At 40.4% G+C, this 14959-nt stretch overlaps 2 protein-coding genes across 3 annotated transcripts in view; both read right to left on the bottom strand.

The window, feature by feature from the left end:
• Window positions 1-445: 445 nt before the first annotated feature.
• On the bottom strand, window positions 446-12206 carry mcm9 (minichromosome maintenance 9 homologous recombination repair factor). The gene is made up of 15 exons (XM_084483888.1): window positions 12109-12206; window positions 10688-10882; window positions 9992-10145; window positions 9317-9423; window positions 8615-8821; window positions 8071-8152; window positions 7754-7954; window positions 6498-6623; window positions 6046-6165; window positions 4739-4913; window positions 4322-4524; window positions 3816-4019; window positions 3553-3635; window positions 2961-3106; window positions 446-2494 (listed from the first exon to the last, which is right to left on the bottom strand). The coding sequence occupies exons 2-15, from the start codon at window positions 10871-10873 to the stop codon at window positions 745-747; spliced, it is 3744 nt and encodes a 1247-aa protein (XP_084340014.1). The 5' UTR covers window positions 10874-10882; window positions 12109-12206; the 3' UTR covers window positions 446-744.
• Window positions 12207-13620: 1414 nt separating this feature from the next.
• Window positions 13621-14959, bottom strand: part of fam184ab (family with sequence similarity 184 member Ab) — a gene marked incomplete at both ends in the record, with an annotated part of 47553 nt that continues 46214 nt past the window's right edge. For both annotated transcript variants that reach the window (XM_084484118.1, XM_084484117.1), the window contains one exon: window positions 13621-13702. In XM_084484118.1, the coding sequence (XP_084340244.1) occupies window positions 13621-13702 (82 nt within the window). The remainder of the gene's footprint in view (window positions 13703-14959) is intronic.

The raw sequence follows: 14959 nt of genomic DNA, 5'->3' as shown, positions 1-14959 counted from the left end.
TTAAACTTTCCTTCATTGTACTCTGGTTGTACCCATAAGCGTTCAAAAGTCAAGGAGTTGGCAAGTACAAATCAAAGTAAATGCCCTACTTTGTATTTTTGCATCTGACTTGGGGTCCCCACGACAGACAAAACCGCTCTGGTTTGAGACAGGAAATCAACACGACTCAACTGCATGATGTCATTGTCCTGGGGGATGGCTGGCTGTGCACCTTGCTATTTGTGCTGTGCTTCTAACAGAAACCAAAGCTAATGATCAATAACACTGTATTATTTATAGGGATCCGCTTTTATTTGCAGTAGAGGACCATTAACAGCTTGGGTTACCGATATAACAAACATGATCCCTCTTGACTGGGATAAGCATTATAGTTTTAGGCACTTATTCCAGCTATTCCAGCCTTATGAAGATACAAAAAAATGTATATACAGGGGTTACCAAGCATCCAAGCAAATACTCCATTAATTAATCAGTCAGTGTGAAAAATCACAACACTGCTTCTGCAACTGTCCTGATTTCCAATGGAGCACTTATACTTTAACAATGGTGCATATAAACGACTCACTGTCCCGTTTAGCCGTCGAGCAGTGTTAAGCAACTGCAAATAAAGCTTGTGAAAATCGTTCCCGGTAGTATAACGTGTCCTGTTGTTCCTAAATTGGAAAATTGTAAGCTCATATTTTTTTTATTTAGCACCACCTGAGATTTAACTCCACAAAGCTCAAAGGCTTTCTTTGATGGTAATTACGACTTCCCACTTTCTTGGTCCCAGTCAAAATCTAGATCATGATCATTGAAGTCCGCAGAACTAAATAGCGACAAGCTAGAGACATTGCACCTGGTACTGGGGCCAGCCTTACTGGGGGATTGGCCCAGCTCAAAACATTTCCTCTTCTTAGAGGGGCCAGTAGGGGCAGTGGTCTCTGCACCAGTGTTAGCCATCAGCCTCGCACCACTTTTGACATCACTAGGATTCTCAGCCACCTTTTTGTTGTGCAGTTCTGTATTAAGAGATTCCCCAGATGTCCTCACTGCACTTTGTTTGATCAGGGTATATAACTTTGACTGTGTATCAGTTGCTTGAATAGAGGTACCCGTCTTCTGTGTGTCAGTGGAGCCTAATGTTGTTGGCTTTGGCTCTCTAGAGCAGAAAGAGAAACTTGAGAGCTTCGACAATGTAGTGGATGCCACAGTGGATGATGGACTCTCCGATTTTTGGGCAGAAACTGGATTAGAAACATGATTTGTTGACGTAAGCGATAAAGTGTCATTCAAATTATCTAAATTAGTATCCGTACCAGCTACTGGTACTGATTGATGTCGTGTCTCACTCTCGCTGCTAATTCCAGCCGTTTCTGTCCTTGCACTACGGTCCCCTCTCTCTAGAGGAGTTCCCCGTGTCTCCACTGTCAGGGGTGCAGGCGAGCCGGGTCCATCTACTTGGTCTTTGCTGTGGTGGTCATTAGTGTTGAATTGAGGAGGATTTGGGTCACGTTGCATTCGGTTCACTGTGTTCAAGCAGGAGCTATCCTCAGTTTGAAAATTATTGCTCAATGGCCTCATCTTCGCTTTGGGGTTGAACGTGAAGCCAGAGAGCTTTGAGTGCAGATCTCCATCTATTCCATTTTTGTGTTCAGTCCTAACCTCCACTCCAGTTGCATCTTTTTGTTTGGATCGAGCCGCTATCTTATTTATTGGCCCGATGCGGTCTAGAATCCCTGTATTGCCAGTAACACCAGTATCCTGTGGTGCATTTTTTGTCAAGCAGCGCTTTTTTCCAACAGTGCTGGCCGTTTCTGAATCTAATAGAGCGTTAAAGGGGAGCATCTTCTCTGAAACTGTCACATCACATTTCCTGGTGTTTTCCACCACTGTCCGTCTTCCCTCTTCAACGACCTTCCCATGGTTACCCTCTAGCTCCTTCAGGCGTTTATTTCGCAGTTTCTTGGAGACTCTTTGAACTACTGATTCCTCTGGCCCTGCTGATGCAGTCGCCTCCGTCTCTCCTCCCGTCTGGCATCCTCTTCTTTCAGTGAGAGTTTTAGAGTTGAAGCCATGTCCCTCTCTCTCCTTGCCTGTGCCCTCTTTAGACGTGGCCTGTGTTGTTGCACAGTGGGACTTATTCGACAGAGACACATCGTTTCTTGTTGACGAGGACCTAGGTCCACAGGGTGACTGCTCACACTGATTGCTGTTCTCAAGTGTGCTTTGCTCTGCCAAAGTGAAAGTCAAGCTAGCAGCTTGTCTGTTTTTGTTGTGCTGCTGCTGTTGTGTTGAGGTCATAATTGGTGACTTCATGTTTTTTGGCAAAGATGGCGATCGGTCAGTGTTCAGGGACTGGAACCAGTCCAGACCGTTCTCTGTGATATCATTGAAACCTTGGTCAGTGTTTTTTTCATTCTTTTTCTTTCCTGTTGGAAAGTGCGTTGTGTTGACGTTCTCATTTTGGCCCTCTGGAGCATAGGAACCAGGCTTTGCAGTAGCACTCATCAACCTAGAGAATAAAAACACAGGGAGCACTGCATCAGGCTGGGTCAGTTGGTATCCAAGATCATTTGAATCCCATCTGGATGGACATTTATGCAATTTAACAAGAAGAGATAATTTTTTTTGAAAACTGCTACATACCTTCACACCAAACACATTTTAACAACTAGGACCGGCTTTTTTTGTAATTCTCATAAATGGGAACCAAGCATTCAAGAAAAGAGCAGAGCAGCGTGCCTCAAATTTATCGGCTGCATAGGTTTTTAAATATAAATTGGCACCATACCATCATCTTCACTTACTGTACATGTCCATGAGAGAGAAGGATATCCAACAGTATTTATATCCTTAAAATCTCAAGAAGTCATTAATTCCTTAATGCCATTCTTGGCAAGGTCTTTCTCTTTCTTTTATCAACCACCAAAAAGCCTTTGTAAACATGGAAACATTTGTAAATACAGATAAACACTGACCGGCTGAATCTGTCCATCTCCTGTTTGAGGAGCTCAGGCAGCCCCAGTCCTTCCAGCACCATCTCACACTGAACTTGATACTGCTGACAGGGGTCTTCAGGGAACGACGTATGCAAGACGTTTGCATCCCCTAACAGAGCACCTCCCTTGAGAGAGGTTTGATGTTAACATTGGATCCAGTTGTCAATCCTGGGGAAAGCTCTGATAAGCAAATATAGCAATTTTCTAAACAGAATTGTATATTAGTAAGTAGCATATCTTCTTTATCTTTACGGACGACTTATAAAATCAACTTTGAATTTATACACATTTCCCCATTTGGATTTGGGTGACCAGGGACATTAAATAGTGTTCAATGTGATCTTAGCCTAACAGCGCCATCTGCTGGAGATGGGGCCGGGCCTCTGCTACAAAGACGCCTCTGCATCAGAAGGAATTGTCATGTGATGCATACCCCAAGTCTATGTGTATGGATACCTATTTTCACATTTAAAAGCTCAATGTCAATGTCAATGTAAAATGTATACATTTGATAAAATATCCTATCACTGTATGACCCGTGGTTATTGTTTTGTGTCCAGACGTCACTTACTTGCATTGAGCACTCCATGACAGAGACCGCCACGACAGCATCCTCTATGGTGACCTGCTCTCTGTACATCAGCTTGGCGTGGGCTGGTGGGGTGCACATGACCATTTCGTTCAGTACATAATCAGTTTTCTTTCTTTTTTTTTTACAATATTTGTAAAGATTGTCTCTTGTAAAGATTGGATTGGTGAGGAGAGCATTCTACTGCTCTAGAACTGACCCTGGTTAGACACACCCACCCCGTGGTCAGAGGGGCTCATACGTACCCTCCGCCAGTCTGCTGAGGCTCTCCAGCATGCGTATGGTGGTGCGGGCTGCGTTGCGACTGTTGCTCTGCCTCTGGAGCTGGTAGTAGCGGGCCAGGATGGTGTTGGCCTCCTCAGACACTTGCGGTTGAAGGTGTTTTATCACACAGAAATAAGCCTTCATCTTTTCCATGGGCCACAGGGTGGAAGACTCAGTTGGCACTCCTGAGAAAATGGGATTGGTCCAGAAAAGGAACAAGGCATCAACATATGTGTTAATTTGGGGATAACGCATTTACTCTTAACTCAAATCAAAATGTATGACCTTATTTTGTTATTTTACGTGTTCAGACTTTAGATATTTATCAAGATCATGTTATGGTAATTTTAAATCCAAGAGAATCATTCTGGCAGTTATTAAATAAAATCATAATTTCCTTCTACAGGGACGTACGTACATATAAGTACATATAAACACAAATGGATTCCTATGTAAGCCTTTTAAGTCAAAGAAAACAAAAGACAACCTTTCTCCTCCAACACAAAGGAGGAAATGATGCGGTCCCACTCTGGGTTCTTGGTGTCCAGCAGCACCAGCACCAGGTCAAAGCGGCTGAGCAGAGGACTGGCCACGGCGATGTTGACCGACAGCGGCTCATTGGGGTTGTACTGGCCTTTGGGATTGGTGGCTGCCAGGATCGTGCTGCGCGTGTTCAGCTTGCACACCATACTGATGGGGCAGGACAATGGGACAGAGGGATTTGATGGGTCTCATCCCAGTTTTAGCATTGTCTAGCTCACTTTACCATCTTAAACTTAACAAAAAATATATGGATGGAACAAAATATTTTGTACGTCGACATTGCCAACGTAAATGCATGTAGACACACCACTGCGTGACCCAGTAGCTGAACGGTGAGTGTGCCCGGGTGCGTGGGCCCTACCCAGCTTTGGCCACGCTGATGGTCTGCTGCTCCATGGCCTCGTGGATGCTGGTGCGATCGTGCTCCTTGATGCTGTTGAATTCGTCGATGCAGCACAGACCGCCGTCTGACAGGACCAGAGCGCCCGCCTCCAGATGCCACTCCCCTCCGTCCTTCACTGCTGCTACGGTCAGGCCTAGCGTTGGGCAAAATGGGAGGAGAAGAAAACATTTCAATGCTGACAAAAAAAATAATAGAAAAATTGTCTAGTTGCGGTTGACAATCCTGGGTGATGGTCAGAACACAATGAAGAGTAGACATTACAACTTCCAAGAATGATTTAAGATCATGAACACACACATTATTAAAATACACCACAGATGCATAACTAATTCTCACTTAAGACAGGGATACCGGTTACAACAATACGTGACTGCTCGCTTGTGACTCAGCTTGCACTGCGGCTCTCCACTAATTAAATGCCATCTGATTAGCTCGTTGGTGAATAATGCCTTGGCCAACAATAGTCAAACAATTAATTTGGAAAATAAACCCCAAAACGTATCCCAGGAGCCTTTTGTACAGCTGGGGCTATAAAATACATCATATCCACAACACATATTCTTATGTCAACACAGGGGGAAAAGAGTATATCTCCTCATCATCGCTCACAAAATGATTCACCTATAGCTTGAAGATAGTGCGCACAATATATTCTCACAAAGATATACTATAAATATATGTTATCCATCATCGTCCCAATTCTCCAAGTAAGGTTCATGGAGGTAGTAGGGCAGCCTATCCCTTTCCCTGGGGACTTTCTCCAGCTCATCCTGTGGTTTTCCCGGGCGTTCCCAGGCCAGCTGGGTGGTATAATCCCTCCAGTGTGTCCTGGGTCAGCTCGGGGTCTCCTCACAGGTGGGCGTTCCCGGAATATCCCCAAAGGATAGCTCTACGTTGAGCTCCTCCCAGATCAAAGAGAGATCCTCATCCGATAACCGTGACACAGGCTTTCTGCTGAGAAAACCCGTTTTGGCCGCTTGTATCAGCAACCGTATTCACTACGTCACTACTACCCAGAGATTGTGACCCAGGAGAGATGACAGGAGGACCCAGGAATAAAAACCAAATGGTAAATTAAGTCTATAAATGCCATTGGTGTAATTTATACACCTGTCCATTTGGATGTCCCACACGGCCAGCTGTGCTTCACCCAGGTTGGGGCTACACACTGGCAGAGGATGAGGTGTGGTACCCCCCCATACACACTCACTTTGTACAGCACCTTGAGTGCATACAGATACAGGGAATCATTCGTCGTTACATGCCTGCATTGGTGGATCCAATTCCAGCGGTGAGAACCGAGCGTGGAGTGATCTTGGCTGCGTACTTCAGGAACTGAGACTTCCCAGTGCCAGGGTCCCCTACTAGCAGCATATGAGACTCACCTGAGTAGGACATCAAAAGAATTGTTAAAGTTATCCAGACAATACACTGATCCAGCCTTCTCTCAAGACACAATGGCTGGCCGAGCTGCAATGAAAGAATTACTTGATTTGGCACCACTAGCTAGCATGCTAGCATCAACACATGTCTCACTCTCCAATTATAATCCATAATCATAAATTATAGACCATATGTATTACTTACTTGAGAAAAGTTTCATTACAATGCATGATCATATTTTGTTTGTACTGAAACATTATTGTTGTATCCATTATTGTTTCCTTTTTACAGTGTCATTCTGTTAGGGCCAAAAGCCAAAGAAATAAAGGATTACCTCGAACCTTGGTTCCGTTAGGATCTATTCTCTGAACCCCCCCTGCCAGGATCAGAGCCACTGCCAGTTTGACCACATACATGCCAAAGACCTGTGGACACAGGCTGAGCAATATCTGGTTTCTACCTGTGCACAGAAATAGTAGCAATTTTTTTTTTCAAAACATTTGATTATGGGGGACAAGGCAATTGTTTGCATTATTAAATCATTGAAACCTTTTGGGAATAAAAAGTCTAAACCTAGTCTAAACCTTCATCACCGCCATGTTAGTGGTGATGAAAATAGTAATGGACTTAAATGGACAGTTCACATTTCATGCTACCAAAACTGCTGTGTTAATAGTGTTAATATTCTACAAGATTATACACAGAACACACATAGTACATTCAATATAAACTTAAAGTAATAAGCCGGTATACTAAAACCCTGGGTTAATTGTTGAGATGTAAACCTGCCTTGTTTTGTCCAACACACACTTCTCACAGTGCAGAGCAGACTCGTTCTGAAACAGGGCATTTGGCAAGCTATTAACATAGTGTTTATCCGCTCCCACAGCTGTATCTTTGTTCTGTCCAACACAAGGCAGTGAAAACGAACTGCCTAGGCTTGGTCGGTTGGTGGTTTTCTCTAATAGTGCCAACAAACGAGCAAATCCACATGTTTTCATTCTGTGTTTACATGCCACTGCACATACTCATGTAATTAGGAGACTGAGGCACGTAGTGATGAATCTTAGCAGAGATGGCGGCTGCGTTAAAGGCTCTGCACTGAGATTATTCAGAGATTATTTAGTGCAGAGCAGCATTTCAATAAGTCGCCAGGTCAAGTAGGAGGGGGTGTTTTTTAACAGATTGAAATGCATCCTATGATGAATGTATGTACAACGCAACTGCCAACCAAACATAAACTTTACCTTTTCCCCACAGAGCATGTCCAATGCAACTGTGGATTTGTTTGTTTATGGGCACTATTGGGGCAAATGACCAAGCCACGGCAAATCGTATGCACTTACTTGTTTTGGACAAAATGAAGATACAGCTATAGGAGCAGCCAAAACATTCGTTAGGCATAGAATGGATGATAATGACTAGCCAACTGCCCCTTTTCAGAACACACATACACTGCAAGAGCAGGTGAGATTAATAAATACCATGGCTGATTTACAACAATTTACGTTGGGTCTATGCAAACTGGCCATTCCTTTAAACATAAATATGTTCCAATACCAATTCCATTCCTTTACAAATATACCATACCTGATATTGGATCATCTCTGTGGCTTTCCCAGAAGGCCTTGAATTCCTTCTGGATGTCCTCCATCATTAGAGTTGCAGTAGTCTGCTGGTTGTTGACCTCTATGTTGTTAGCCTTGAGAACTAGTTCCACTTCACAGGTAGCGTCATTGTAAAATGGCTTCCAGCGCTGGCACACCACCCCATACACCGTCACATCATCTCCTGTACAAAGTGAGAGTTATCTGGGTTGTCATGCAGGTTAGCTACATATTTACAGTCCACACCATCTGCACTACTTTGGGATATCAAATGAAGAACCTTTGTTTTGTTTTTTTTACCAGATTTGCAGATGTCCACCAAGTCATCTTCCAGTACAACCACCATTGAACGTGGAATACTGCCCACAGAAAGCCTTTGAACCTGGGGCGAAAGGTAGAAGGAGCGTCATGACAGGAATCAGGATGTGCTACGTTCATATGCATGTATCAAACGAGTCATAACTAAATAACTAAGTACAGAATAATCACTTACAAACATAACGTGACATCAGTGTGTGAAGCAATTTAAACACTGTAAAACCAGTGAAAGAAGTCCAGGTCAGTCTAATTGCAATGCTTTATTTTTAAGATAGTAACCCTGTAGTTAATCTAGATAACAACTATAAGAGCAGTTGTAATTAGACTAGTAAAATCAGAAACTCGAGTTTCACGAGTCAAGGGTACTCCAGGGCAGTCACATTGTATCGTAAAGTTTATTAAAAGGCATTAAAAGAAACGTGTTGCAGTCCACCTTCTGTCTGATAAGTGTACCTAGAAGAAAGGCATTGTTATGTTTGCATGTCTCACAATTGCCAGATATCAGTTGTTGACAAGCTGAGGTTACCTGTTCTTGAATTTTGATCTCCTGGAAGTCCTTGCAGGCAGACGGCTCGGATCCTTGCGAAAGGCAAGCAAACTTGCAGGAGTTGCAGCCCTCCAAATTGGGACAGGCCGTGGGTGGAACGAAAGTGTAGAACTGGTCGAAGTCAGCGTTCACCGTGAAGACCTGACGACACTTGGTACACATATAGTCCCTCTCGTACTCCAGGACCTACGTGACGGGATGGCAGTAGGTCAATAAAACGGACATGAATGAGCTTTAAAGCATAGGTGTTTTTGTTTTACTGCTGACATCTCCAACTGAATGAATGTGTGCTGGCCTAAGCAGAAGCAACTGGCATGCAAAAGTAAACTAGCCAGGCACAAGACACTCATTTGTTCATTGTTCATAATAACTTATGAAGAACACCTAAAATACGTGCTGACCATATGATACTCAAGACTCAATATTAACTGATAATTTTGCTTTCAAGTTTGTGTGAAATGATTGAAAGGATTGGTTAATCAGGCACCAAAACTTCAAAATTAACTAACAGTGAATTGTGACCAAAAACCATTATTAAACATAAATTCCAATTCCAGTGTCTTCCATAAGTGCTCCTGCTGTGAAGATCACGCAAGTAAGACCCACAAGACTGTTCAGTTAGGTTCCTAAATTATCCATCAGAAACTAATGAACAGACAGATGTATCAGCTAGGACGTTACCTTGGTTATGCTGGTGCGTATTACAGTGCCAGTGACAGACAGAAAGTGTCCTGCATCTCTAGACCGTGGGATTGTGTCTCTGGTCAGCTCTGGACACACTGGGAGACCTACGATATTTAAAGAACAAAGAATGTAGTGGAACACATTGGGAAAGACATAACTTATCCTGCTGAAGGGGCTATTTGCAAAATTCTACACTCAAGTACATTTATTTTTTTACCCAGTCAGCCTTTTGTCAAGAAAACTACTTTGGGATGGAATTCAAAAGGACCTTGAGAATGCACAGTGAAAAAATGCATAAAAGATGAAATATGCAGCCTCCAATTTGCTGCCATAATTGCAAGTATTGTGTGGTAGCCCTCAGTTAAGGTGGCACAAAAATAGTATTTTGGCTTCCTTTATGGCTCGCCATATAGGAAAAGCTATTTCCATGTTTATAGTTTTCAATCTATCCCTGTCATGAAACACTTTGGTCTGTCAATCAAATGGAGCAGAGCAAACTCACAGCACAATAGCCCAGAGCCAAAGGCTTTTAGTAATTGTTTGAACATTTTTTAATAGTAGGTATCGCACTTTTAAAAACAGCAGACATAATGAAGTAGGACAAATAAATAAGTAGTAAGTAGAACTAAGAAAACAACAAAAACAACAACAGACATTATTAGGTGAACTAACCTGTGATGCGGACATGAAAGTTGTATTTCAGTGGACTTTTTCCACCACCTCCTATATTCAAATCCCTTTGTGTGACCACCACTGCTGTCCGCTGTAGTGCTTCGTCAAATACAGCAAGGACCTCACTGGGGTAGGCGTTGAAATAATCCCCAACCTGTCACAGAAGCATAATCATTACTACTAAAATTACTATTGTAATTTTACATGACACTACATGTTGACACATTAATATGTATAATATTAATCTACTGTTTTTTCTTCAAGTATTTTGCCAATACAAATGTACAATTAATAAATGTTCAGTGCAGTTCATTCAGTGCCCTTTGTTATCAGTAGTTTTATGTTGGATTTAAAATAAGAAATTTAGTAAATATTATGATTCATTCATCAAAACAATTTTTAACATATGACTATGTCTACAATTTATCGGCAACTCCAAGCCCTGTTGTGTCTGTAATACTAAACACATAAGCTACAACAGTGAATAGTCATCATACGTCATCCAATAACATCCAATAAATCAACTGTTATTGATGAGATTTTGCACTTAATCTGACTGAAACTGTCCAAGTTCACATAAATGTAAATACAACGGTAGGTGACACATTTTGAGCATGTGGTAAAACATTTGTATGTGGACTGCAGCTATTATAAGCAATAAAGCTGTGATTAAAAGCAAAAAGCATTTTCACTTACCTCCATGTTGGCCTCAAACAGTGTCATTGCATTTATAACAATCGGGTGATGGGTGTCTTCACAGGCATCTGTGACAATATTCAGTATGTCACCAGAGTGATGCTCTGTTACATAAGCCTCAAATACCTGGCCGATCAAATCCTTCTGATTTGGATTAATCGACATGCTGGAAGATGTGTGTGCCATTTGTATCTTCTGAAACAGAAAACATAATGCTGTTGCATTGCTCGTACACTATGCCCTCGTGGAGATGAGCAGTAGCAGTTAGAGGTCAAGGAAAGCAGCAGTGTGAAGTTGATTTGCTTTAGCATCATTAAAAGTTAACTGTTGATGATCCGGGCCAATCACAACCATGATAATTTCTTCATGATATATATATATATATATATATATATATATACATACACACATATATATACACACACACATATATATATATATATATATATATATATATATATATATATACACACACATATATATACACATATATATATATATATATATATATATATATATATACACACATATATATACACATATATATATATATATAATTACATACACAACATATTATAGTCATGCTTCATATAATGCTGTAAACTCCAAAGCAGTGTTACACTTGAAGTGAGCAATGGCTCAGTCATTTCAATATTTAGATATTTATTCACTTATGGGTTTTAATTCACTTATGGGCTATAACAAATGTAATTGGTTATGCTGTAGTTGATGTTGTCTGTTGGTTGTGATCAGCCAAGACCATCAGCACAAGAGATGCAGCAGCTCAGCTGCTCCAAATCCACACACTGCTCCTTTCCTTCTGTTCAACAACTGCTCGCCTCCTCCAATCGACAGTCAGAATGACAATGAGGGAACGAGCAATGATCACTTTGTTTTGAAGATTTAGAAGGAGAGTGCGGGCGGAAGCACTACTGAAACCTAGCAATACTGTACTCTAGGGAGGATACTTTGGTACTTCCAAAATAAACATAAAGGAGGTGTACATTAAGCACACATGGCTGGTTTACACAAGTTTCTCTTACATGTTTAACCTTCTTCTTCCATTAGATCACCGATATGACATCAACCTAACAGTGCAATATATAATCAGATTATCACTGATTAACACAAGCAAACAAGTGGACTGCTGGTCAAGACTGGCAGCTGTCAGTCTGTAGGAGTGTTCTGTTGTTATGGTTTTGCGTTATATTTAACGTGTCGTTAAATAAAGGTGCTTGACACGTCGGGGCGTTAAAGGGTAATATGACATTAACTAACGTTAACGTTAATTGTTACTAATCACCACCTGGTTTGTTTGAGGTTGACGTTAACGTTATGTTACATGCCTAATTGTGTAATATAACGTGCAGCCTCTCGAGATAACGAAAGAACTTCAAACTTTAGGTTTAACTTGTTGTTACCTTATGTTGAGTAACGTAGCACTCATTAGTATTGACGAGCAGGACAGAGATAACTGGACATATTGTGAGTGTTCATTCTGGATAAACAAACAGCCATCAGTCCGCGATGACAGCATCAAACTCCGCGGGTAAAAGCTGAAGTTTCTTCTTTGTTATGTGTATTGGTGTATGTCTAAATGTTAAAGTGCGTTACCGCCACCTAGTGGAGAGGAGGTCTGAACATGAACTGAAGATAAATCCCCAGTAATTATATGAATTATGTTTAAACTTCCCCTCTCTTCTTTATAGACTTCATTCATATTTCATATGCATAATAATAATTACTATTATAATAATACATAATAATGTAGCTATCACTCCTCCTACTTCTGACACATTTAAAAATGGCAATATCAACAATGCTGTTTTTCATACGATTTTTTCTTGTGGACACACAATGTGTACGTCTCCTACATAATGTAATTGTAGGTTTATATTTTTTCATAATGCAAATTGTTATCCCTCCATATGTTCATATGTAAAGTGTTTTTGCTCTGGATATGAGACATACAGTACACCATAATGGAGAAGACGCTAGAGCGGGCTGCAGACCAATCTAATCAAATGCTTCATATTACCTCACATCTACACTCTACCAAACTTCCCTATGCTGCCAGTCTAGGAACCAAAGCATTGTACAAAACAGACAACACTGCTTAATTTCACAATAATTTATTAGTTAAGCATACACATTATAATATAAATATAAAATATCCTATTTTTGTTTTTAAAATCATTGAGACATCATATCTGTGTTGAGACAGATGACGATACAAACAGTTTTTCAATGTTCTACCAAAATCTTGATGTGTCTGTAACAAACGTGTCTTGATGGCGCCATCCTAAAATCATAGCTTGTGTCCACTAAGCATCAAAACAAAGGGATGGCTAATCAAGCATGAAACGTACCATAATTTTGAGTCATATATATAGATATATATCTATATATGTATCTATATCTATATATATATGTATCATGTATTCATATTTAGCAGCATAGAAATTGACATTTGTTTCTAAGTTCAAGCAGTTGGCAAATAAACATAATCATGTTGTTTCACATAACAATTTAGAGGACCTCGATGCATAATACACATAAATAAAACAAATAAAGTATGACCGAGTGATTACACACTTAATGAGCCAGGTAGACTTCAATTCAGTGGGACTTCAGGGGGGCATGAAGAGTCATGAATAATCATTTAAAAAATAGATGGAAAAAGTATGACATCAATTTTCTGTCTATTGGACAGATATACACGATTTCAAATCTTGAAATCCTTGAACTATCTGTTACAATTGGCTGAATTTAAAGTGAATTGACCCCTCTGCCGCACCCTACCCCAAATGATAACTAACAAATACAAAATGACAATAAATACTGATATTTATCCACTTTTTTCCTATTTATTTTCACTTTTTTTTCGTTTTGCCGTTTGGTTTGACATGCTGAATGTTCATGTTCTGTGTCCATCAGAAGGAGAAGTACTGGGCATACCACTCCTGCCTCTGAGGGTCTGGGGAGCCGATTGGAGAGTCTGTACTTTCAGGAGGGCTAGGAAAAGAGAGAACCACAAGCAAAATGACAACACAAAGTATAAACAGGCAAGGTTAGGGAACACAGTTAAACCAATGGTTTAACATCCAGAGTCTTCTCTAGCCAAGTAGTAATATTGCAAATAAATGTCATATATATCAACAAGAACCTTCCAAAGTAAATGTAAGCATAGTCCCACTTGCAAGTCTCAGTGTGCTCGGGGTAAATACATTCATGTCAGTGCAACTTCTAGTCCACTTAGTTAAATGCTTGAACTGGCCAGTGTGAATATCGCACTACCCGTGGCAGTAATTGGGAGTACAAGTAAGGCTATCTAAGTCATAAAAGATGTACAAAGAATGACTGTAGAATGTTTCACTGAACAACAAAAAAGAAACATGCTTCATAACTTGGTGGTGTTTAAATGTGTGAGTGAAAATTGCTGCATATTGGTAACCCATAACGGAACCGATTTGCTGGATTATAAATCATTGCTTTACTACAAGTGATTTTCTACCTGCGTTTCTCAACATTTCAGATCAAAATGTATCTGGCTAAACCTCAAAACAGTGTAAAAATAATTAGGTATTTTAAAGAAACATAAACAGATAATATTTGGTTTTCTTATGAATAAATTACCTATGCAGTTTTCAAGTCTAACATAAATTGTAACAGAGCTTAAAGCTCCAAACATCGAATTGGATTGATTAACCGCCATCCTGTCTCAGCATTTTTTGTTATTGCTCTGTAACCCAATTCAATTCCCAAAAGAATACCTTCCCCTGCTCTTTCCCTGCTCAGAGCTATTGCCCTCATCCCATACAAAAACATGATGCCTCGTCATAAAATTCCAGGTATATTGAGGACACATACATTTGGAGATATTAGCTAAAATAATTTACTTTTTCAGTTTTGTCAAGCTTCCATTTCTATTTTCAGTTCATTTTCATTTTTTTGTATTTCAGTTCAATACAGCAATGCATTGTCACAACAACCTTTACATAATGTGCATTCAATTGAATTAGTATTTGTGATTGAGCAAATATAGTGAGCTATTGCTTATGTGTAAATGTGTGTGTGTGTGTCCCTGTGTGTGGGCATGCTCACACTTAACAAGTAATGCTGCTATCGGATTGGATAAAGACATTAAAATATTAGTGGTTATCTATATTGTGAATGAAGTCAACGAATTAAATGGCCTTTCCTCAGCAAAAACAAAACCGTCTCAATTATGGGTCTGCAAACAAGTTGGTATTTGCCAATGTTTAGGCTGTG

This window comes from Micromesistius poutassou, assembly GCF_964030765.1.
Source record: "Micromesistius poutassou genome assembly, chromosome: 19".
NCBI lineage: Eukaryota > Metazoa > Chordata > Actinopteri > Gadiformes > Gadidae > Micromesistius > Micromesistius poutassou.
This window is presented reverse-complemented; position numbering and strand designations above follow the sequence as displayed.

Coding starts and splice junctions, on each gene's coding strand:
- mcm9 (XM_084483888.1), bottom strand. CDS start 10,873: ATGGCACACACATCTTCCAGCATGTCGATTAATCCAAATCAGAAGGAT. Junction 8,822..9,316: donor TACGCACCAGCATAACCAAG/GTAACGTCCTAG, acceptor CCCGTCACGTAG/GTCCTGGAGTACGAGAGGGA. Junction 2,495..2,960: donor GAGATGGACAGATTCAGCCG/GTCAGTGTTTAT, acceptor TTTATTCTCTAG/GTTGATGAGTGCTACTGCAA.